This window comes from Phoenix dactylifera, unplaced genomic scaffold, assembly GCF_009389715.1.
Source record: "Phoenix dactylifera cultivar Barhee BC4 unplaced genomic scaffold, palm_55x_up_171113_PBpolish2nd_filt_p 000658F, whole genome shotgun sequence".
Classification (NCBI taxonomy): domain Eukaryota; kingdom Viridiplantae; phylum Streptophyta; class Magnoliopsida; order Arecales; family Arecaceae; genus Phoenix; species Phoenix dactylifera.
The window spans coordinates 31,874-54,341 of record NW_024068047.1 but is presented as its reverse complement, the minus strand read 5'-3'; the positions used below and the strand labels follow the sequence as shown (position 1 = coordinate 54,341).

General features: G+C 37.0%; 1 protein-coding gene across 7 annotated transcripts; it reads left to right on the top strand.

The window, feature by feature from the left end:
- The first annotated feature begins 8,953 nt into the window (after window positions 1–8,953).
- On the top strand, window positions 8,954–21,673 carry LOC103720760 (protein NPGR1). 7 transcript variants are annotated; one of them, XM_039119918.1, is made up of 6 exons: window positions 8,954–9,046; window positions 9,914–10,340; window positions 10,439–10,697; window positions 13,328–14,544; window positions 14,699–14,846; window positions 20,899–21,673. In XM_039119918.1, exons 2-6 carry the CDS (start codon window positions 10,143–10,145, stop codon window positions 21,207–21,209), a joined length of 2,133 nt encoding a protein of 710 aa, XP_038975846.1. In that variant the 5' UTR covers window positions 8,954–9,046; window positions 9,914–10,142; the 3' UTR covers window positions 21,210–21,673. The 7 variants fall into 7 exon arrangements, with proteins under 7 accessions (XP_038975846.1, XP_008808850.1, XP_038975848.1 ...); XM_008810628.3 differs by lacking the exon at window positions 8,954–9,046 and adding an exon at window positions 9,084–9,304; XM_039119917.1 differs by lacking the exon at window positions 8,954–9,046 and adding an exon at window positions 9,322–9,668.
- The last annotated feature ends 795 nt before the right edge of the window (window positions 21,674–22,468 follow it).

The following is a 22,468-nucleotide window of genomic DNA, read 5'->3' as shown; positions in this document are numbered from 1 at the left end:
AAAAAACACCTTGAAGCACCTCCGGAGAAAGCTAAATAACGATCGAGAGAAGAAGAAAGCGAAAAAAGAAGAAGACAAGAGCTATGGTGGCCAAACGAAAGCTTTTAGGCCATGCTAGGGTTTATATAGACCCTCCCAACAGTTCAGATCGACAAGGGCAAGCCGCGCTCCCTATCTATATCACGCCATGTGTCGATCTCAGAAACTAAACCAGCATATCAACTCAGATTGTCGCTTTAAAGGCAGAATCAAAGCGGCGTCCCATCGAATACTGGAGCCTCATCATGAACCCACGGCTCGAAACCGCATCGAAAAGCAAAAAGCTGCCGCCTCGTGCTCTCATTGAAAATGCCCCTAAAGCACTCAAAACGACGGAATAATTTAAAGCCGTTTGATCTTACCAGCATGATGAAAATAACTACTTCCTTCTTTCGAGCTTGTAAATGGCTCGAACTCGGAAGTCGGAGAGTAGTGTTGGGGGAAAAATGGATCACTTAAAGCACATGGTTAAATTGTCGGCACATGATGACGAACGTGACGACAACAAGCATACTTTCTGAGTGCCCGATCTTGGGGCATCCGACCATAGAGCGCCCGACCTCAGAACACTCGGTCTCGGCACCAACGACCCCAAAGCTCGCAACCTCAATCTCAGTTGAGTTAAGCCCGATCGACCTTAAGGCCAAGAAAGACCCAATCAAAGGGAGAAGCAGACCTCCCATCCCACCGAAAATCAAGTCCACCTCCTCCTCATCCGGGATCAAATCCCGCGATCTCCACCTCAACGACTGTCAACATTTAAATGCACACGATCTCAACGGATCGCCAGCCAGCCCAAAATCTCGGGTCGTTTACAGTAACTCATTAATTCGCACGATCACGTCCAATCACAGGTATCCTCTACACCCCCTCCTATAAGAAGGGGGAGAACTCGAGGCAAAGGAACTTTTTCCCTTCGGCCCCGGCCATTATTTTTCTCGATTACTTCCCCACTACTTCTCTCCATTAAAAACCCCTCTGACTTAAGCATCGAATGGTCGGCGCCGGAACATCCGGCCACTGGCTTCTTGCAGGTCCGCCGGAGACAGCCGTCCGCCGCCGCACCATCAGCCGGAGCTCCTCCTCCTCTGTCCGCGGTCGCCTCCGGATCCAATTTCCAGCAACACAAACCACATAGTTCTTTGAAAAAATCCTAAAAACAACTTGCCGAGATGCCTTCTCTGAAAATATCATTCAGGTTAATCTTTGATGTCACCGAAACCTAGACCTCACCTGTTGGAAACCAAAAAGTTTTAATTAACATATCTGTTTCATGAATGCTATTTTCTGATCGCTTGATCTAGTTGTATCTCTATTTTACCGTAGACATTATTTTTGTTAGCCAATGCGTATTTTTTTGTTTTAGATATTTGTGGAACCTCTTTTCTGAGTAGTGGTTGGCAACATAAGGATTGTTTCTACCAATAATCTAATCATTATAATTCAGATGAAAGTCTCATATTGATGCCTGCAAAATGCTTTTTTTTTTTGTGGTATAGAAGTCAAAAGAACTTTTCCTGATAAAACTAAATTCCAAAAAGAAGTGTTATGATTCAGACATATTATTTCCTATTTTCTTGACTATATATTTATTTTCAGCAGACTATTGTGATCATATTTGGTGGTAAATAAGAAGTTGAGAATAGAAGCTGCAACAACTATTATTACCACTCCTCTAATAATTATTCATAAAAGATTGCTGGGGTTCATTGGAATAAACAATTGAACAGTTAGAATTGTAGAAAAAAAACTATGGATTTATTAAACATTCTACTCCATCCGAAATTCCTAACTTATTCTCCTAGGCCTGGACCGATCTTACATAAAGAGCCAAACAACTTATTGGCTGATTTTGCTACGAACTGCTTGCCCAAATTATGGATGCATTATCATCAAGTTCAATGAATCTCTTAGCTCTTTTAGGAACAAAGTGAAAAAAAAAAAAAAGAGTGTTGATGGGCTACATTGGGGTGGTAATCAGCTGGATCAAATTGATGCAGATTGGGTCAAATATTTATCAACTCGCATCTAATATATTTATTAAATAGGTAATTCAATCCAATTCATATAATTTATTTATTAAATAAGTTAAATCAGATTAAATAGATTAAATAAATTTTTAACGAAATAAATTGATTTAAATATATTAAATAAGTTAAATGAATTGGATTAGATGGAACAGAAATAGATTAAATAGATTTTAAACGTATTAAATATATCTTAAATTTAATTATTAAATAAATTAAAATAAATTAAATAGGTTAAAAATTTAAATTTGAGTCCAGATTAGACATGACCGCGTAACCCATCCTTATTCATTTTTGTCAGTGCAATAAAATATCATGCCTAAATTGTTAGATTATCATCAGTTGTTAGATCTAATCATTAAAATCTTCACTAAAAATGTCCTGAAACGTGGCATCTTTATTGTTTCCCTGGAACTCGAGCCTTGTGAGGACCACGGGGGCCTGTGCCTCGAAAGTCACGTAGAAACAGGAGTGGTCTAAGGCCGGAAACGCATTTAATTGGGTTCAGTGGGCTTTCCGAGCAGCGGCAATAAAGCCGAGGAAGTAACGGGAGGCGGTCGCTGACTTTCCTGCCATGGAGTTAATATTGGCCAGCGTAGTTGAGGAAACTTGCAGCATTGCCTGTGAACCCGGGATAGCTTCTATTCCCCCTTTTAGGGTGGGAACGGGCTTGACAAGAACTACCAAGCTTTGAACTCTTTCGTCAAACAAGCTCCTAGGAAATGATGGAACTTTTTGCTTTAGAGTTGCTGAAGGTTTAAATGAAATACAAATCATATTTTTAGGTAATTAAGCATATGTAAATAAGCATTAAAGCTATACTTGACTCGACTAAATAAGTTTTCTAAGAACATTGGGCTACTTCCTATTTGGGGCTCGTTTGGTTCGCGGGAAGCATTTTCCTTCCTAGGAATATGATTCCTGGGAAACAAATTCCTAGGAAGAGGATGCCTAGGAAAGTATTTTTGGCATGTTTGGTTGACCATGGGAAAGTGACAAATTTCCAAGGTGCTTATGTTTGGTTGGCCATCCACTTTCCTAGGAAAGTTATATATAATTCCTATTATGCCCTTAATAAAAATTAGATTTTTAATGCCTCTTTAATGCTTCTTTAATGCTGAAGGGACTTTTGGGGAAAAAGTAAAAATAGAGTGATTCCCGCCTCATGGGAAAGTAACTTTCCCATGTTTCTCATGGGAAAGACTTTTCCATGAAATGTGGGAATCACATTCCCATGGGAATATAACTTTCCCTTCTCTCTCCTTTGAAAACTCCAACCAAACAAGAGGCATCTCATTACTTTCCCGTTGACCACACTTTCCCCCCTTCTTTTCCCGCGAACCAAACGAGCCCTTGATTGTTCAAGTTTGCAGAAAGATGATTATATTTCTTTTTATTCTTAAGATTGGCCAACGGTCAAATTAACACTCATCTCGCTAGTAGTTTATTGTTGAGCCAACATTGTCCAAGAGCATCAAATAACTAAAAAAAAAGAAGAGAAAGAAGCAGCATTGTTTGCTTTAAAGTTTAAATGAAAATCTTTTCGCGTAGCATAATGTTACACTCAAAAAATTTCAATTCTCTCGCTCTATTTCTATTTACCGAAACGAATCCAGATTACATGTATTAGACATATTAGAGATTGGCTTTATTATAGCTACCTTTGAGCCACAAATGCTATAAAATCTTCCTAGTGATAATAGACCAGAAAAAAAAAATTAAGTTAGGATAAAAATCATCACTCAGGATTCTTTATGATGCACAATTTGTACCATAAAGTGCTATATCATACTTGATAGCCATCATTAAAAGATGAATCATTATTAACAACAGCATGTCATATATGGCAGATAACACATTCTTATTTGATAATAATCCGTCCTTTGGTGGAGGGCACCGAATGCTGCATAATTTTGATGCAAATCGTGCATTGCAGAGAATTCATCCTCGACTAGTATTTAAAAAACTCCTATTCTCGCTCTATTCTCCTTTCACGTAGTTGGTTTGGATAAATTGCAACACAAATGAATCGGAATAACTTGAAGGGACTAGAAAAGCATTGTGATATTCTTATAATCTAGTGTTAGTTGGTGCGGATTGAGAAAAGATGGTGTGGTCAATGGGTTTTTAAAATTTTCATGAAAAAAGGTGGCCAATGTGGGCCCGTGATCCGGTGATTTGCTCAGGTCCTTGACAACCGTGCTGCATCAAGGGTCAAAAAAACACGCCGAAAGGCCTCACCGAGAGGCTGGAGGGTTAGCTAACTTTTCGCGCCGAGTTATGATTAACCTAAGTGTTTGAGATTCATGTTTGATCTTGATCCTGGTAGCTTCGTTGTTTTGGTACATCAAGTATTAATTGACTTCATTATGACAAGTTCAATGAAAGCGAGACAGCTAAACATTAAAGAAACTATTAAAAATTTTTAATTTTTTTATTAAAAAAAAGCATGGAAAAGGTAAGAAAACTACACAATCGCCAAAGTAAGTTGACTACCAACAATATCCAACAATATTGACTTGTAATTTATAAGGTTTTGTTGAGATAGATGGAAAAACTAATTATCATAATGTAAAATTTAGTAATAAATAAATAATAATTAAATAATTATTAATCAATTACTTTATCAAGAATAATTTGAACAAGGAAAAAAATTCAGGTATAATTAAAAAAATTATTTTTTTTTTTCAAGATGACAATCCAAGAGAAGGGATGAATTGAGCTTCTCAAAAAAAATTTTACAAAATTAAATAATACTTAAGCAAAACTAATCTAAACTTAATTGTGAAAAGTGAGAGTGATGTGAAATAAGTAATGTGCAATAAAGTGAGTGATATATAAATGCATAAGATAAGCACAAGCATAAGCAGCTCAAACACAAAGAGTTTATGTTAGTTCGGAGCCAAACTCAGCTCCTACGTCCACTCCTCAAGGCTTCCTTGTTAAGAATTTCAGTATAATCTATCAACAAGATTACAACTTAATTATTTTTTAAGCTCACAACCAAATCTAGTTGCTTTTTTCTCGCAATCAACCAAAACTAAGCTGTTTTACATGTACAGCAAGACCAACCCTAAGTTTCAAGACAGAGAAATTTTTGTTGACTTCCAAGCTCGGCAAAACCTAGTCAAATTTTCAGGACAATTGACTGCAACCTGGCTATTTCTCCAGTACAGGCAAACCTTGCAAGGTAGCCGATTCTCTATGGGATCAGCCATACCAAAAAGCCCACATGAGATTTTCTAATCTTGTGCACAAAAGCAAGATATAAAATAAAATACAATATAACCTTTACAAAAGTTGGATTTATGCCATTGTAGCTTTAGTGTGATTGCTCCGAATGTTGGGATCTTGAAGTGGATAGAATTTAGCCCTTTTTTTATTTTTCTTTCTTGCTTGCTTTTGATCTTATAATGGGACTCAATTAATAGATGTTGAAGCTCTCTTTCTAGGTATTTAGAAGCTCTCTATAAAGTGGGCGAATGTTTTGAATAGTCACCTCTCATATTAATACTCAAGCTCTAGAAGTTGTGATTGGCTTGTTTTCTTTTTTTTATTTTGTCCACTCAATCTCCTCAATGCACTCCCTATCGAGTTAAAGTTAAAAGCATTTATAGCTTGAAAAATTGTTGGACATATATTTTTAGCCATTGGAGTGGAGAAAATAACTATTGGAAACTGTTTTGTACGTTCTTTGCTCGTAGAAAAACTAGCCATTTGAATTGTCAGACTCAGAGAGGTCGACTCGTGTTCTTCAAAAGTCGACTTATGATTTTCAAGAAAAGAGCAGATTTCCATTATGTTCTGTCTTTCATCTGAAACAATTTTGGAGCCAACACTTGTGCTGCTTGGGTTGACTTGCAAAAGGGCTGTTTTTTATTGCATTCTGTTTTTTATCTGAGACTGTTATAGGGTCGACTCGGTTGATTCCGAGGTCGACTCTTTTACTACAAAAGTTCCTAAAATACTTCAAATACTTAAACTTTAGAATTTATTCTTCAAAGCTTCTTTATGCTTATTTAATCTTTCAAAATTATTGAACTCTCTACAAAACTCGACTTTCTTATTTTTAAGGCAAACCAAATCATCAATAATTATACTCAAAAATTTTATAATCATCAAAATCCATCTTTTGGATCAACAATTATTTCATTAATTTGGTCGATATTTGTCCCTTAATACCTAGTTCCTATGAGCATATGTGCTATTTTTATTGTATTTTCCCTTCATCCTATGCTAAGATCCCTTAAGATCATTCTTTAGAGCTAGTTCACTTCTAGTGAGGACTGGGAGTTAAATTGCTTGATGAATTGTGCTCCACTTTACTTAATATTTACTAGCATTTATACTTGAGTAAAAGGCTTGCTTGATATGTCAAGTTGTTGTGCCATTTTTATGTTGTTAACAAAGTGACAAGTTGATATATGCTTCAATACATTTCCCCCCTAACCATTCATGCTTTTGAAATATTTTACAAATCCCCATTTTCACTTACTCAGCCATAGAGATTAGACAATTTATGATCCAATCTATCAAATTGATCGATTTGTTTTAAATATATTCTAATTTGATATTAATAAATTTGAGTCATAAATGAGTCAACTTGTTTAGATCGTTTATTAAATAGGTTGAGCGTTGAGCGTTTAATCTATTATGGTGGGAAGTGTCAACATCTGTTATGCGGCATCATAACCTATCAAACTTCGCATACTATTTATTTGTTCTTTCAGTGCAGACAACATAATATGAAATTCACATTTAGCACATAAAATCGGCACTTGTCACCAACAAGAGGAGCTCCGCTAGCAAATGAATAAATGTTAGATACTTTGGCCACAGATTCAGATTCAAGTTTGCATTGAATAATTGAATTGCACACTTTAAATTTACCCCTTTCTGCCTCTCGCAGCAGAATCTGGACAAAAGTTGGAGTGCAGCTGCAAAAAGTCCGCCTATCGAAGAGTTTCGGCAGGAGACCCTCTGATGCCTAAGTTAGAATAGAGAAGTAACACTATAAAAAGAAGAGATTTCAAAAGACTGTAGTTCTCTGTGAGTAATATTACATGATATCGTATTGCATTGCGCTGCATACCTGAGGTTCCTGTACTGTCCTTTCGTATAGGAGAGTAGATTTTATCGTTACCTAGGTCAGTGTGCGTCAGTAGTCAGGTGGCGGCCAATAGTACAACATCAGTGTGGGCGACATATGGTACTGACCGTGAGTCGAATGCATAATTGTTGCAATGGCTAGTCATTGTCACGATGGCCAATTGCCAGGATTATCAGTCTCTGTCAGCATGTGTCGATTGTTTTCTTAGTTGGAGGCGAAGTTCACCTCGGTCGATTGGCTTTTTGGTTGATTGGCTTCTCAAATGGGACGAAGTTGCCTACGTACTAAGGTTGCCAGATGTTGGTTTAGTACAAGATCGAGGTATCTAATATTTTTTCTATCACTACCCATAATACCCTACCCTTCTTTTCTAATAGTAAAAATTGAGCACGGTGCCATACATATTTTTGTATAACTTAACAGATTACATTCTGATTTTCTTCTATATGTAAACATTCTACTAAATCATATAAACTATAATGCATATTCAGCCACGCAAGTTGCAACTGAATCATTTTTTACGTACATTGATTTTTGCATGTTGGCAAAATGATGGCTAAACGTAAAACTTGGTTGGTATATACCTCGATGACAAGAACTACTGATTTCCAGGCAATGGCCCACACCCTCCCCGGCTGGCTCAAATACTAGGTTCAGTCTAATACATGTATGCCTACATACACATGTACATATATATATAAATACGTATGTATATATATACACATATTTATACATACATACATATATATATACATACATATATATATACATACATACATACATATACATACATACATACATATACATACATACATATATATACATACATACATATACATACATACATATATATACATACATACATACATCTATATACATACATACATATATATATACATACATATGTATACCTACTGAGGAGAGAGAGAGTATTAATTAGGGGTTGAGATGATGAGTTAATATGAGATTGAAAAATAACATAAAATATTCTTAAGAGTTATAAAAAGTAAGAATATTTTTTTTGTCTACGGAAAAATGGGTAGATTGATAACCTACCATAACAGAGAGTAGGTTATCAATCCCCACATACATATATATGTATATGCATATATGTATATGCATATATGTATATGCATATATGTATATGCATATATGTATATATATATATATATATGTAAATATATATATATATATATATATATATATATGTATATGCATATATATGTATATGTATATGTATATATATATATATATATGTATATGCATATATGTATATGTATGTATGTATGTATGTATGTATGTATGTATACGTGGATCTTGAGCCAAAGGAAGGTTTACCAAATTATTCTACCTAGCAAACCTATCTTTATTTTAATCCCAAACAGGCACCAAAAGTGTACCACTACGATCATAAAGAAAGGTGTCAGCATTGGTGGGTGGTAAAGGCCTTGTCTCTCACCAGCCCACCTCCATTCCTGCAGACAGAAACTTCACAATGTCAAACAAATGGCCAGGATTGCCTTTTGAATTGGAAATCATGTGCACATTTTAAAAACTGTCCTCACTCTAATCAAGCACCATTCCACCATTAATTACCACAAGAGGAATCCAAAGCACATAAAAAGAAAAAAACGTTACATCTATCTCTCTGTAAAATGTCTCATTCAAATTGGAATATTTTTGAGGGTTCAAGCTAAAGTTTAAACCAAGAGAGAGAGAAGGGAGGTAAAGTGGAGCAGTTTTTTTCTTTTAGTAGTGCGTTCTCTTCTGGGTGTCTTTTTTGCTGGAACTTTTCCATCCCCAGCCTTTCACCTCCCCTTTTGTCTCTCTGCGAATCTTACGCTGCTCGATTCCTTTCTGGCCCTGAAAGGTGTTGGACATTGGCCGCTTCTCCCAACCTCGCGTCCCTTTCTTGCTCTCTGCTTCATTTTTATTTTTTTTAAAAATAACAATGAGAGTTTTTGTGTGCTGTTTGGATCTTGGATCCGATAAATTTGGTCTGTTGGATTTCACGGGGCCCATGTCTGATGTGATCCCCCCTTTTCTTTCGCTCCACTAGCATTGGAAACGTCCCTCTCTCTCTCTCTCTCTCTCTCTCTCTCTCGGAAGTTTCTTGGGGATTTCGGAGGTGGGATGTTCGAGGGGTTTGGTTTTGTGCATGAATTGCGTTTTCAAAATAGTTGATCTTTAGCGTATTGGATGTGATGATGAGCGAGGAATGAAATGCTTATAGTGGTTTTTTTTTTTAAAATTAAATGGGGGATGGATTTAAACTTAAAAGGTGTTCTAGCATTTACTTTTGATTTGAAAGGCTGAGTAACTTTTGTTTCCTTTTTCTTCTTATTGTTTCTTTCTTAATTTGCTTGTTTTTAAGTGTTTGGTTATAGTGGGTGGTGGGTCAGTGGATCATCTCATGACCCTCTGAATGGGGCTCTTTTGATTCATGTGAAATGTTGGGATAAAGGAACCAAAAGAGGGGCATAAGCAATCATGTAAAAACATGGTTCCTTGTGGAGTTACAGTCTTTTTTTCTTATTTGTATCTAAAGTTTTCTGTTGTTTGGTTATGGGGTTTTAATGTTCAGTTTGCATTCAAAATTTGAATCCTTGGTTCAAATAATTTTGATGGGTTCATATATCAGATGTTTCGGGTGTTCTGCTTTAGTCTTCCTTTTCACTAATTGCTCATTGCATTTTGCTGTCAAATAGCTTACTTCTTCTTCTTCTTCTCTTCTTAGATCTCCTAAAGGACTACCAGAAGATGATGATCTTATCAGGCTGGTAGTGGCTTATTTGTAGATTGCCTCTTCAGCACCGAAACAAGGAAGCTGAGCAAATTCCTCAAAAGAATCGACAATCTAGTATATAGGCTACTCTGTTAATGGAATTGTTGATCAGAGAGCATAGGTGTTATTAGCAGCTGATCACTGAATGAGCTGAACCACATTGCGGTACGAATCCATCACCATGCTGTGCACTTGCTCAGGACAGCAGTTCCAGTTTGAAGAGAATGAGATGCCTCAGTCACCGGAATCTCTTGCGACGAGGGACTTCTCTGTCAGTGGCCTCTCATCGAAAACAGGAGATTGGGACTCAAAGTTTGATGATAGCCAAGTAGATGATGTAGAATCTACCCTAAAAGAGACTCTATCGTTGAATTACGAGGTTCTTTTACTTCATCATTAAGTTCATTTCTGTGCATCCAAACTTCATATCCCTAATTTTCATTTTTATTATTTGATAGCATTTTTATGTTGTAATAGGAAGCGCGGGCATTGTTAGGTCGATTGGAGTATCAGAGAGGAAATTTTGATGCAGCATTGCAAGTGTTTCAAGGGATTGATATTCGTGGCTTGAGGCCAAGGATCATCAAAGCTATTGCTGAAAGAACTCAGCATAGAAAGACTCGTCCCAAAGGGGAAAACCTGCAGGTGAATGTAATGTCGATGCATTCAGTTAGCCTTCTTCTTGAAGCAATATTGCTTAAATCCAAGTCTTTGGAGCAGCTTTGTCGACATAAAGGTAATATGAGTTTTTAATCACTTTGGTTAAGGTTACTTTCAACTTTAGTTTTTAACCCTGTATTTGTGATTTTAGTTTGCATTTTTCATGTGGGCTTTGTTGTATGCTTTTTGCACTTATGTCAACCTGACAAGATTTAGTTACTTGTAAAACTGGTAGAAAAATCCGATGAGCAAGTTCTTTGTTATGATTTGTACTGCTTGCTAACTGTCTAGTCAAGCTAAGCGAGAAGATATGCATACCTTGTTGCATGAAAAAAATTTACATAAGAAGGTTGATTTACTTAACGTTCCAACGGAACAAGCAAAAGAAAACATATAGTCAATTAGAAATGTGGGGAATATATGAAATGGTTTTTGTTTTGCTGAAGTATACAATGATAAATCGAGTGCTGCCCAAATAATCCAAAAGTCATATGTTCCAGAGTTTCTAAGGCCTTTGCTGCTTCGCAACCAATGAGTATCTAAGGGAGAAACAAGGACTTGCAAGTGTCTGAAAGGATACCATTTGCTGAGAAGATAATGGAAGAATGTATCGAGAGAAGGTGATAAAGTGGGAATACTGAATTCCACGAGGAAAATGTAAGATTGAAATTTCTATATTAACATTCTTTAGAAACATACAAATAGATAATATGGGAAGGTATAAGTTAATAACCTTTTTCAAGAAGTTATTGTTAAGAGAGAGAAGGAGGGGATGGTTAAATACGCAACGATAAGGATTGCATAAGAATGAAATTCTAAATGATTCAACCGATTGTAATGACCAATATTGAATTCAACATTAGTAAGGTCTGACATTTGGATCAACAAGCATATATGATTAGTCACAACACTCATCTGTCCGTTCAGAAGTCCACTGAACCTGAACATGCTGCTATCTGGGAATACTAGATCTAGATGTTCCCTAAAAGAACACTTCAGACACCCTTACTTGGAACCACTAGGGTCTCGTGTGCACTATGCCCTCATTAACTTCCACAGTGCCATCTTGCATTCAGAAATCCATGGACCCAAACTTTTAGGGCCAATGTTGAATCCACGCATTGCATATTAAATCCTATCTGAAGCCAAAACTGTTGCAACTTGCATAACATATTGAACAAATGAAACATGAGGTTTAAGTGTGAAATGGAGACCTTTTTTTTTTGCTTTCCTCTTTTGTCCTTTTTATTTGAAAGGCCTAGGCTTTTACCGTCTTACAACCATTCTCTTAAGCACGTATGCACTGCAATCCACTAATGCCAAGGAATGAAGGCAAGCAGGGGATTGTTCCTGTCCAACACATTGTAGATGAAGAGGAAAGGCTGTACTTGGACAGCCAGTTGGCAGGGGCATTAACATCTTGGTATATCTAGGCAATTTTACTATGAGGAAATTCACGATAACTGATAATATGTCCTGTAGAATATGTGGTGATCCATTACTCCATTCTCTCTCTTCCTCAACTGCCCAACAACCGTTGCTGAGTCCCCTTCTATCTATAAGTCGGTTCCCCTGAAATTGGTTGTAATTTGTCTTGGACTGTCCCATACAGCCTATTGCCCCAACAAATAACATGCATCCCACATGACCTCATAGGATGAATCCTACACCTTTACCACCTGTTAGGTGATGAAATGCCCTGTCAGTCATAAAAACAACTACAGCATTTTTGACGAGGTAGCAAAATAGTTCTGTAGCATTCCGTTGTTATATAGTTTGGTGACAAAATTAAATTTGTGCCACTAATAATTTTTCTTTTAAAAAAAGAGAGCATACTTATGAGGAAGCCTCAACTATTATATAATTCAATAATAGAAAAATCAAATTTAATTCTCTATAATTTTACTATTTCTTTAGTACAAGGAAAAAGCAAAACCATAAACAAGAAAGTAAAATCTTAAAAACCTTGTGTCGACTATGAACTAATGCTTCATAACCTGACTCAAAAATAACCTGAAATGGCAATGAAATAGCAGGCATTTCACTTCTTAAAAAAGTAATTTACCTAAAATTCCTTCCTAGATTCTAAAAATCAATTTTCATAACCAAATGTGACATATGCTATGCTTAAATGTGGTCTGAATTTGACCTCATACTTATTTTCTTAGTCAGCTTCTCAGTCAGGTGGACTAAGTTCAACGAGTATGGAACTACATAGGACATGCCTGATAACAGTCAGATCTTAAATGATGCTTTTAATTTGGTGCAAGAGTTAATCTTTTAGATTCTTATATAATCTGGGTACAAAGAATTCTGTGTGGAATAATATGGCAATTCTAAAATCTTGCTCCTGATCCAGCACCCTCTTCTTGAGAGTTCCAAGCCCCTTTTCAACCAAGCATAGATTGCTAACACTGTCTGTTAGAATCTACCCTAGTTCAAAAAATATCATATCAGTCACTAGTTTTTAATTATCCAAAGTTATTAAAAAAAGGGCAAGCACATCTTAATTATATTAATTGAATAATATTCGGCATACATATTTTCTTTGAGCTCTTGTATCCAAAATATTTTGAGAGGACAGAAATACAAATATACCTGGATTCGTGTTAAGCTGAAGAAAAGTTGAATTTCGTATTTGCTCGACATTGTATTGACTAGTATAATAGCCAATGTTTATGTGATGCTTACGTTCGCATCTGACAGATGCTGCACTGGAATGCAAAAATATCCTGGACATTGTCGAAGCCGCATGGCCTCATGGTATGCCTGAGGGAATTAGAGGTGAGTCTAAACTGAAGGACATGCTTCACAAAGCACTGGAATTGCTTCCTAAGCTTTGGAAACAGGCTGGTTTTCTTGAGGAAGCTATTTCTGCGTATCGCCGTGCTCTTGTTAGGCCTTGGAGTTTAGATCTGAAAAGGTTGGCTAGCTTACAGAAAGACTTGGCAACAATTTTACTATATGGTGGTGCTGAAGTACCCCTGCCTCCACAGTTTCAACAAGTTTGGGGACATATGATCCCTACAAGTAACATAGAGGAAGCAATACTGTTGTTGCTGATACTCATGAGAAAGGTAGCTTTTCAGGAAATAAATTGGGATGCTGAGATCATGGATCATCTCATACATGCACTTTCATTATCTGGACAATTTGAACTTTTGGCAGGACACGTAGAACAAGTGTTGCCAGGTATCTATAGCAGAGGTGAAAGATGGTATCTTCTTGCACTTTGTTACAGTGCTGCAGGACTAGATGATGTTGCATTGAACATTTTAAAAAAAGGTTTGTGTCATTCAGAAAGGAAGCACAAACTGCATCTACCATCACTTTTATTAGGAGCAAAGTTGTGTTATAAAAATCCAAATCATGCTTGTGAAGGGACAAACTTTGCGATGAAGGCAATTGAATTTACTAATAATCAGGAAAAACATTTAAGGGGTGTTGCCAGCCACTTGCTTGGTGTTTGCTATGGATATTGTGCTAGGTCTTCCATCTCTGATTCACAAAGACTGAGGTTACAGAGTGAATCTCTGAAGTCACTACACTGTGCTGCAACTATTGAGAAAGATTGTCCTGAGGTCATATATAGCCTCGGGAGGGAGAATGCATTGCAACGAAATCTTAACACAGCTGTTGAAAGTGCTATAAGATATCTGGATATGGTGGCTGGGAGCTCAGTGAGTGGCTGGAAACTATTAGCTCTTGTAGTATCTGCAGAGCAGAACTTCAAAGAGGCTGAAGCAATAGTTGATCTTGCTATAGATGAGACTGGAAAAATGGATCATTTGGATTTTCTACGGTTAAAAGCTTTACTTCAGGTTGCTCAGGAACAGCCCAGGAATGCGATAGATACTTACAGAATTCTGCTTGCCATGATTCAGGCGCAGAAGGAACTTAAGTCTTGGAGCAACAATTCTGAGGTGTGCATCCCCTTTTGGATTATATTTGCAATGATCAAATTAGCTGACATGATCTTTGTCATCTAAACTGTTTGGTGTTTTTTGCTGCCTTTTCTGTTTCTAGTGTCATTGTTCTCAATTGCTCTGTCTCCATCTTTCTATCTGTTTTGGGCAGGTTAAAGCAGTAAAAGATTTAGAAACAGAAGCATGGCTAGATTTGTCGTTCATTTATACAAAACTCGAATCATGGACTGATTCGTATGTTTGCTTGGAAAAAGCCAAATCTGTTGAAATTTTCTCTCCGAAGTGCTGGCATGCAACAGGTTATTATACTATCTAAGAACTTGATTATAATGTATCTTATTTCCTTTTTATTCTGTCTACTAGTAATTTATCAGCTGTCTACATGCCTGACAGTAAATACCAAACCATGAAGGCTTCTAAGGTGGAATTAGATGTTCTCATCCTATTAGGCATATCAAGCATCTTTTTCAAGAGAATCAAGAAATTTTGGAAGCATGGTAAACATTCTGCATCTACCTGGAGCAACTATGCCAAATTATACACAACTATATCATTTTGCTCAAAATACATAGAACCATACAATGGACATGCCTCAAGGGTTGCACAGTATATAATCAAATATGTATAGATATTTAGTAATATGTAGAGGTACAAAATAACAACTTAAAAACTCCCTTAAAATCAAGGAGGATCATATACCAAGGGTTCCAGTTATAATACTAATTGCTATGGGGATGCAGGACTTGGCATCATACATGCACACCAACAGATTTTGAAGCGACCCTTCAAACTTCTGTTCTAACATTTAGATAGATCATTTAGAATATGAAGAGTAAGGAAGTCAGCCGGAGGCTGGTTGGAAATATGGTATCACCTTCTCTTTCTATGGAACAATGATAAACAAAATGATAGTGAGTCTTAATATAACTGTTTCTTTCATGAAACTTTTAGTTGTCCACTAGTCATCAAAATAAAGGTGATTAGCAACAAGATCGTGAAGCCTGAAATTCTTTGTGGAAGTCTACACCATGATGTGGTTCTCTGATTTGATTCTCTAGCATGGACTGTACTGGTATTCTTGCTTTTTCATGTACAAATGTGTCATCCAAGGAAATGGAGACACCATACTATTTGCCTAGAGTTTTTCCAGTAAGAAGCAGCAGCACCAGCATGATGGGGCTCAGTAATGAAGTCAGTTAGAATACTGATGGTGAGAGGTGAGGTAGCTTGTAAATACCATAAGTGAATTCGATTCAATCTCTTCAGCTCTGGGATCATCTAATATTCTAATTGCTTCACCATGAATAGGGCAAAGTTAATGCTGCCTATATTAGCAAAATAAATTTGAAGGTAAACAATCTTAGTGCTACGCTTGTGGTCAAGAGGGATGATGCTATACTTCTCCTTGGTACTAAGTACACACCATCTTTTTGTTAGCATTTAACAAGACTAGAGAGTCAACTGAGAAAATGGAAATTTCAGTAGTAGGGCATGAACAGTGACATATATTAATGATCATATTAACCATAGAGATGTCATGGAGAACGATGAAAGAATTGATGTAAGCATCATTGAAGAAGGGACAAACTGGTGATGCTTGGTTGACTGAGCACAATGTGGTCAATAATACACTGAAAGATCTTGTAAACAACCTTGGTGATGCCATGTTAAGAAAACCTGTGGTAGATATATTGAGGAAGCTCAAAAGAAATCTGAAAAGTGGTTGCTTTTTAGTGAATTGTCGATCTTTGGGAAAATCTGCTAAAAATAGCATGACCATATGTTTTGGAACAAGGCCACCCATAGGGCTGGATAACCTAAGTTTTTCAAACTTCAAATATATGAGGCTATCAAGACAATATACATTTACTGGAAGGCTGCTTGTTGCTCAGGCACTTTGTGAAAGGAAAGCATTGTTTGCAGTAGGCCATTATTCAATAAAGTTACTGGGGGTAGTTGAGATTGTGGCTAAAACAGAAAGTTCTTGTAGTCAACAAGTCATGTATGGTAAGACAAGCCACCAAAGAAGGCTTATAGTACTCAAATGGGGCAAAGTATATTGAAACAATTGACAGGCACATTAATTTGATCATCATCATCAAGCAGATATTACCAAAGGATCCAATTTTCCATCCAAGCAGCTGTGGACCTTATTCTAGTTGAGAAGAACCAATAGAAAAATCAAGCAGATATTGCCAGAGAATTTTAAGTACCGAACCATATTGGTCTACATCTAGCATACCGCATACCACACTAGATTGATAGGGAATCGGCGCTAGGTGCATCCGTATACCAAGGGTTGCACCATACCTACAATTGTTACAAACTATACCAATTGAGTGCTCGTATGGATACTGAAATCAACATATAAAGCTTTGAATATTATGGCCAACTTTAAATCCGATGTCAATTCTCTAGAAATTAGTGTCATCCTAGCAAGGTGCAACCCTCCAAATCTCTCCTAGAGTTTGAAAAATGGGAAGATAATAACTTTTGATATAGGGAATTGTGTTCATCTCTAAGGCACAAACCGACCAAAAAACCAAATAAAATGCAGTCCCATGCCCTTTGATGTAATAATATTGAGAACTAATTAGCATTAACCCGGCTATGTTTAATATTTAGATTGAGATGCTAAATAAGGAATATATTTATGCATCTGTAGCACATAACCCGAGGGCTTGTTTGATTAATCTAGCAGGATTGGCTAAATTTCTCGCTGGATTCATGGATTGTGCCATCCATTTAATTATGTCTCATATCAACCCTACACCTCCTAGCCTAAATCCTATGGGAAGAAAAAAAGACCTTTATAAAGGTCTTTTTTCTTATTATAGGCCTATGGGCCCACAGACTAGGATTTAGGCTGGGACTTGAGTAGGCCCTTAGAAGATGTGGGTTGGGTAGGTTAACAGGATATTGCTGCAGGAATATCCAACCAGGCTCTAAGTGGTGAAAACTAGTTTTTTTTCCTCTATAATTGGTGGGCCTACAAATGTTAAATTGACGAACCACTAATTCACTCTAAATCTCACTAGTTTGTTATCTGATGTCTCTTACCTTTTTCTTTTCAATGTTTTCTCGATTAAATTATTTGGTATTGAAGCAAGAGACGTCAAAATCTACAAGATAAGGATTTTATTTTATTTTACCTTTTGAAAATAATTGTGGTAAGCATTTACCGTTTTCCTCAACATTTGAAAGTGGTACCTCCTCCCAACAAAATAGGGATGCTACACTGGGCTATACCATAGCTTGCACTATGAAGAGTTTGTTAACTCTGTAGTCTGTACACTTACTTTTTGTTTGGTCTCTTCATCAAGTAGTTGTATTTGAATGTAGGGGATACTTGCCCTTGATGGATTCCTTTTTACCATTGACCTTATTGATGAACCCAAGTCATTCTACCTATGTGTATGCACCATATGTCTTCCAAATTCTTTATTATTATTCTGACCAGTCTGATTATTTTTAAGTGGTTGGAATACCTGGAGTATATTTCAGAATAATTTGTATGTTAGTGCCTATTAAATGAAAGGATTTGTCTACTGGGATCTAAAGGATGAAAGGTTTTTCATTTCCACTCATATTGTTATAAGTTTTAGTGTCTGTCCAAGGGTTTTTCCAAGCAATGGTTGTGATGAAAAGATGAAATCGTTAATGTGACGGACTTAATAAAGAAACAGACGAGTACTCGTCAAATGATTGATCATGTATATAGTGAGAGAAGAATAATCTTTGTGACATATGGTGTGATATATATAATTCTTACACATGATGGCTTAGTATGGGACCTAGTTGCTGTTATTTCTAATTTGAGTCTTCAAAAATCAACTTGGCTTGGAGAGACTGCTATGGTGCAGGTCTACATGGTTTATGAAGTTTAGTAATCAGACCAAGCAATTCTACACTTGGGAATTTGATGAGGAGATCTCAAGATTTGCTTGTGGTGCTCATTAAGGATGATGTATAAATCTAGTGTTTACTTGATCCATTATGTATAGGTCTAATGCAGAAAAATAGCAGCAGGTGGCAATGATTAAGATGTCAGTTGTCTTTCTTATGTTGGTCAACAGCTGACAAGATACATTTACAAGATTTTGTGGACAGTGAACTTCATTAGTGTGAAAGATACACGATAGTGTTGAAAAATATGCCAAAGGAATGATAAGGTCAAGGGTTTAGGTGCCAATGCTGGTTGTATGTTGCATTGTGCCGTACAAGCATATATCTCATGCTGTGATGGAATAAAAAACAAAAAAAGACTCAGCACTATCTGTTTAATTAAAAATAAAAAAAATAATTAATGAGTGTCATGCTGACTCATGCTGGGTGCTGGTACTGGCCCAATGTGTTTCCTGCTAGTCAGCACAGAACCACATGGTTTGATTCTTGAAACCTTGGATAGGATACATTAGTAATACTATTTTTGTGCTACTTTTAGTTGCCTTGAAGCAGAGATAAATATACTTTGAAAACTTAAACAAATAATTCGATCCTATAATATAGTGCTGCCCTCTTTGCTTAGCAACCAAAGGTTTTGGGTTCTAGTCTTGGGGGGTGCATCCCCGAGAATTTCGACTTTGATAATTATAGTGTGGGCAGGTTTCTCTCCTTTTTTCTTATAAAATAGTTTGACCCTTCATTATTGTGTCATGCATCAAAATGAACACATCTTTTGCTTGTGAACATAAGCACGTGTTATATTTATTTATTTTTAGTTACTAACCCAATAATTAGCATTATGTAATATTAAAAACAATCCAAAACACAGATGAAGAGCTAACATATAAAATGAAAGCTACTGATTTTTCCTTTCTGTATGATTTTTTAATTAAAACAACCTTAACAATTGGTGTGCCTTGAAAGGACAGTAATCTGTCAGATATTAATACCTCAAAAATGATCTCCAAGTAGAGTAACTTTTGCTGGGCTGTTTTACAATTGGGATAATGTTGTGGTCCTTGCTGTTTCTCTATCTATTATCGTCCATTGTTATTGATTCTGAAATTAGACTTAAACCATAGAGCATAGTGGCAATGGCAAAATATCATGGTCATGACTGTTTCTCTATTATCTCCCATCCTTAGTAACTATGAACTTAGACTTAAAACTACAGTGATCACCGAACCTATCCGAATCAAGCAATTCGGCCCATCCTAAACCGAACTGATGCCAAGGCGAGACAGTTTAGCAGGTTGGGTCAAGCAATTCGGCCCATACTAAACCGAACTGATGCCAAGGCGAGACAGTTTAGCAGGTTGGGTCGGTTCGGTTTTAAAATTATCTCCCCCCCCCCCCCCCCCAAAAAAAAACCAAATTCAATGGTTTGAGAGCCTTCGAGGGCTTTCTTGTTTGCTTTGCTGCTGGACCTCGCTTGCTCCCCCCTCTTCGATGCCGGCCATCACCGGTATACTTCTCCTCTCCCTCTTTGCCAGATGTTGCATGCTCCCTGCTCTTCGATGCTGCGACATCATCACCAGCAAGCCTCCTCTTTCTCCTCTTTTCTCCCTGCCTCTCTCTCTCTTCCTCTTATCTCCTCCCTTTGCCCTTTTCTTTACCTATTTTGATGCCTTGGAATGGCACGGTATGGACTTGTACCATACCAAAATGGTTGCTGGCTAATATAAGTCCTGGGACCGTTCTGGCTCAAAAGTGTATCCGAAGCATAGCTGGAATAGCAGTCCTGAAGAAAACATCATCATGTACTTTTGACATAATGCCTGAATTTTTGTTTCTTTAGCATTTTTTTGCCTTTTTGTTAGGTACTTATATCTTCCCCTCTCCAAGGAAATTCCTCCAGTAGTTGATGATGCATGTATTGCCTGAAAATCTTTTTTTGATGGAAACCTGACACCAATATTAAGAGCTTACAGAAGTATTATTATTGATGCCTTTTTTTTCAACAGTAATTTATCATGATATCCACTATCTCTATTGAAGATACATGCCAGTTTAGTTGCAGAAGATGGAGCCTTACAGGTTGAGTACGACTTTAAGTACGTGTTTCTTGGATTTCCTTTCCAGGATAAGAAAAATAAAAATTATTGAACTAGATATTGTATATACCTGTGTTCGTGTCCAAGTCTATGAGGATAGATAATTTGCACAAACCTCATTCTTTAATATACTGTCTGAAAATGCTCGCGATGTTTCATGATAGAACCTTCTTTAATATCTAGTTAATGAAATGCTTTGTTAAAAAACATTTTTTGGTCAGCCTCCTATGACAGTCTACAAGGATGCTCTTTCACTTTAATCACAATTCTGTGTTAATGTTAGATCATCTCTGTCACCAGCTTACTGCTGTGTGGTCTGATCGTCTATTTAAGCATTGTTGGGTGCCTGCAGGCATGTTACTGGAAGCTCAGTCATTGCACATAGATGCTTTGGTAGCTTATTCAGTTGCACTCTCGCTTGAACCAGACTATGTTCCAAGCATGGTTTCTATAGCAGCTGTTCTAAGGATGTTTGGAGGGAAATCACTGTCACTTGCAAGGAGCTTTGTAATGAATGCTCTCCGTCTAGAACCAACAAATCATAATGCCTGGTTGAATCTTGGTTACATCTCAAAAGCAGATGGTTCACTGCATCAAGCAGCAGACTGTTTCCAAGCAGCTTACGAGCTGAGGCAATCATCTCCTGTGCATAAATTCACTTGAACTCTTTCCAACCATCACATATGACAGGTCCTCAAGTGGAATGTTGAAATTTACCGCCAAAGCGAGCCAGTAAACAGTGAACAGCTATAGGCACTGACATCATTTTGCAGCTGTTTCTCTCATTCAGAAGTCTTATGTACATAGTTCTTAAGAAATAGAAGGATACTTGTTCAGATTCTCAAGCCTTAACGCCTCACAAAATGATCTGTGGCAGCTCTAGCATTAGTGTATCTCCCGGAGTTTTCTTCTCTCGTGGATGTATGAATCTTGTAAGGTCATGTTGAGTACATATTGTTGTAGATGTGAAGAACAGAGCTCATCTTTTATATCTGATTTGATTTTATTCTTCTTTCTTGACAAAAACAGTAATGCTATGTACAATGAGAGAGCACATCTTTCTTTGCAGACTATGATTGAATCTTAGCTTCTCAACAATAAATTTGTTCCGGTCCAGGTCCCATTCAGAGTGCTTCCATGAATTGAAGATACTACGAGTAGGAGGATCATCTGCCGTAATATTTTTTCTTCTATCTGTCTATATTTGATGATAGTCTTTATATTCTGCTCAGTATTTCTGCTTAAATCAGAAATCCTTAATACGCTAATCAGATTGATGCAGTCTAAGGCATTGCCAGTCTGCGTGGTTTGATTTGATCTTTCTTTACTTGAATGCTTTATTGGGAGGTCTTGTTTATCATGTCCAGCTTAGGAAACATCATAAGAACATCCAAAGGAATGAACAATTCAATTATAAACGCCATAACTTTTTGGAGCCTCTGTAAACATGATTTAGCTTAATTGCTGATGACTGAGAATTCTTACCGTTGTAGGCGCAGTGAGTCTATCCAGGTATCTCACCAAACAAATTAAGCTGGTGATGATGTTTGGTGGGTGCACTAGAATTAGAAGGTTATGGGCATCTGTGGTTGGAGCTATCCCTCATTGTGTAGCCTATTACTTATTTCCATGCATTGCTGTCTCTACTTGCAAATACTCATGTATGGCTTTATTTGGCACCGCTCAGTTTTGAACCCAAGAGTAAGACCTCCCACTTGTCTCATGGATGAATATTCTTAATATTTCTTCTTTGGCTTTTGAAGCAAAAGAGTAACTAGTAAAATTGTTGATAAAATGTTGGCCCAGCTGGTTGACACCATTGTCATCGAGGGCTCATTTGGTTCGCGGGAAGCATTTTTCTCTCTAGGAATATGATTCATGGGAAGAAGATTCATAGGAAGAGAATGCCTGGGATTGTACTT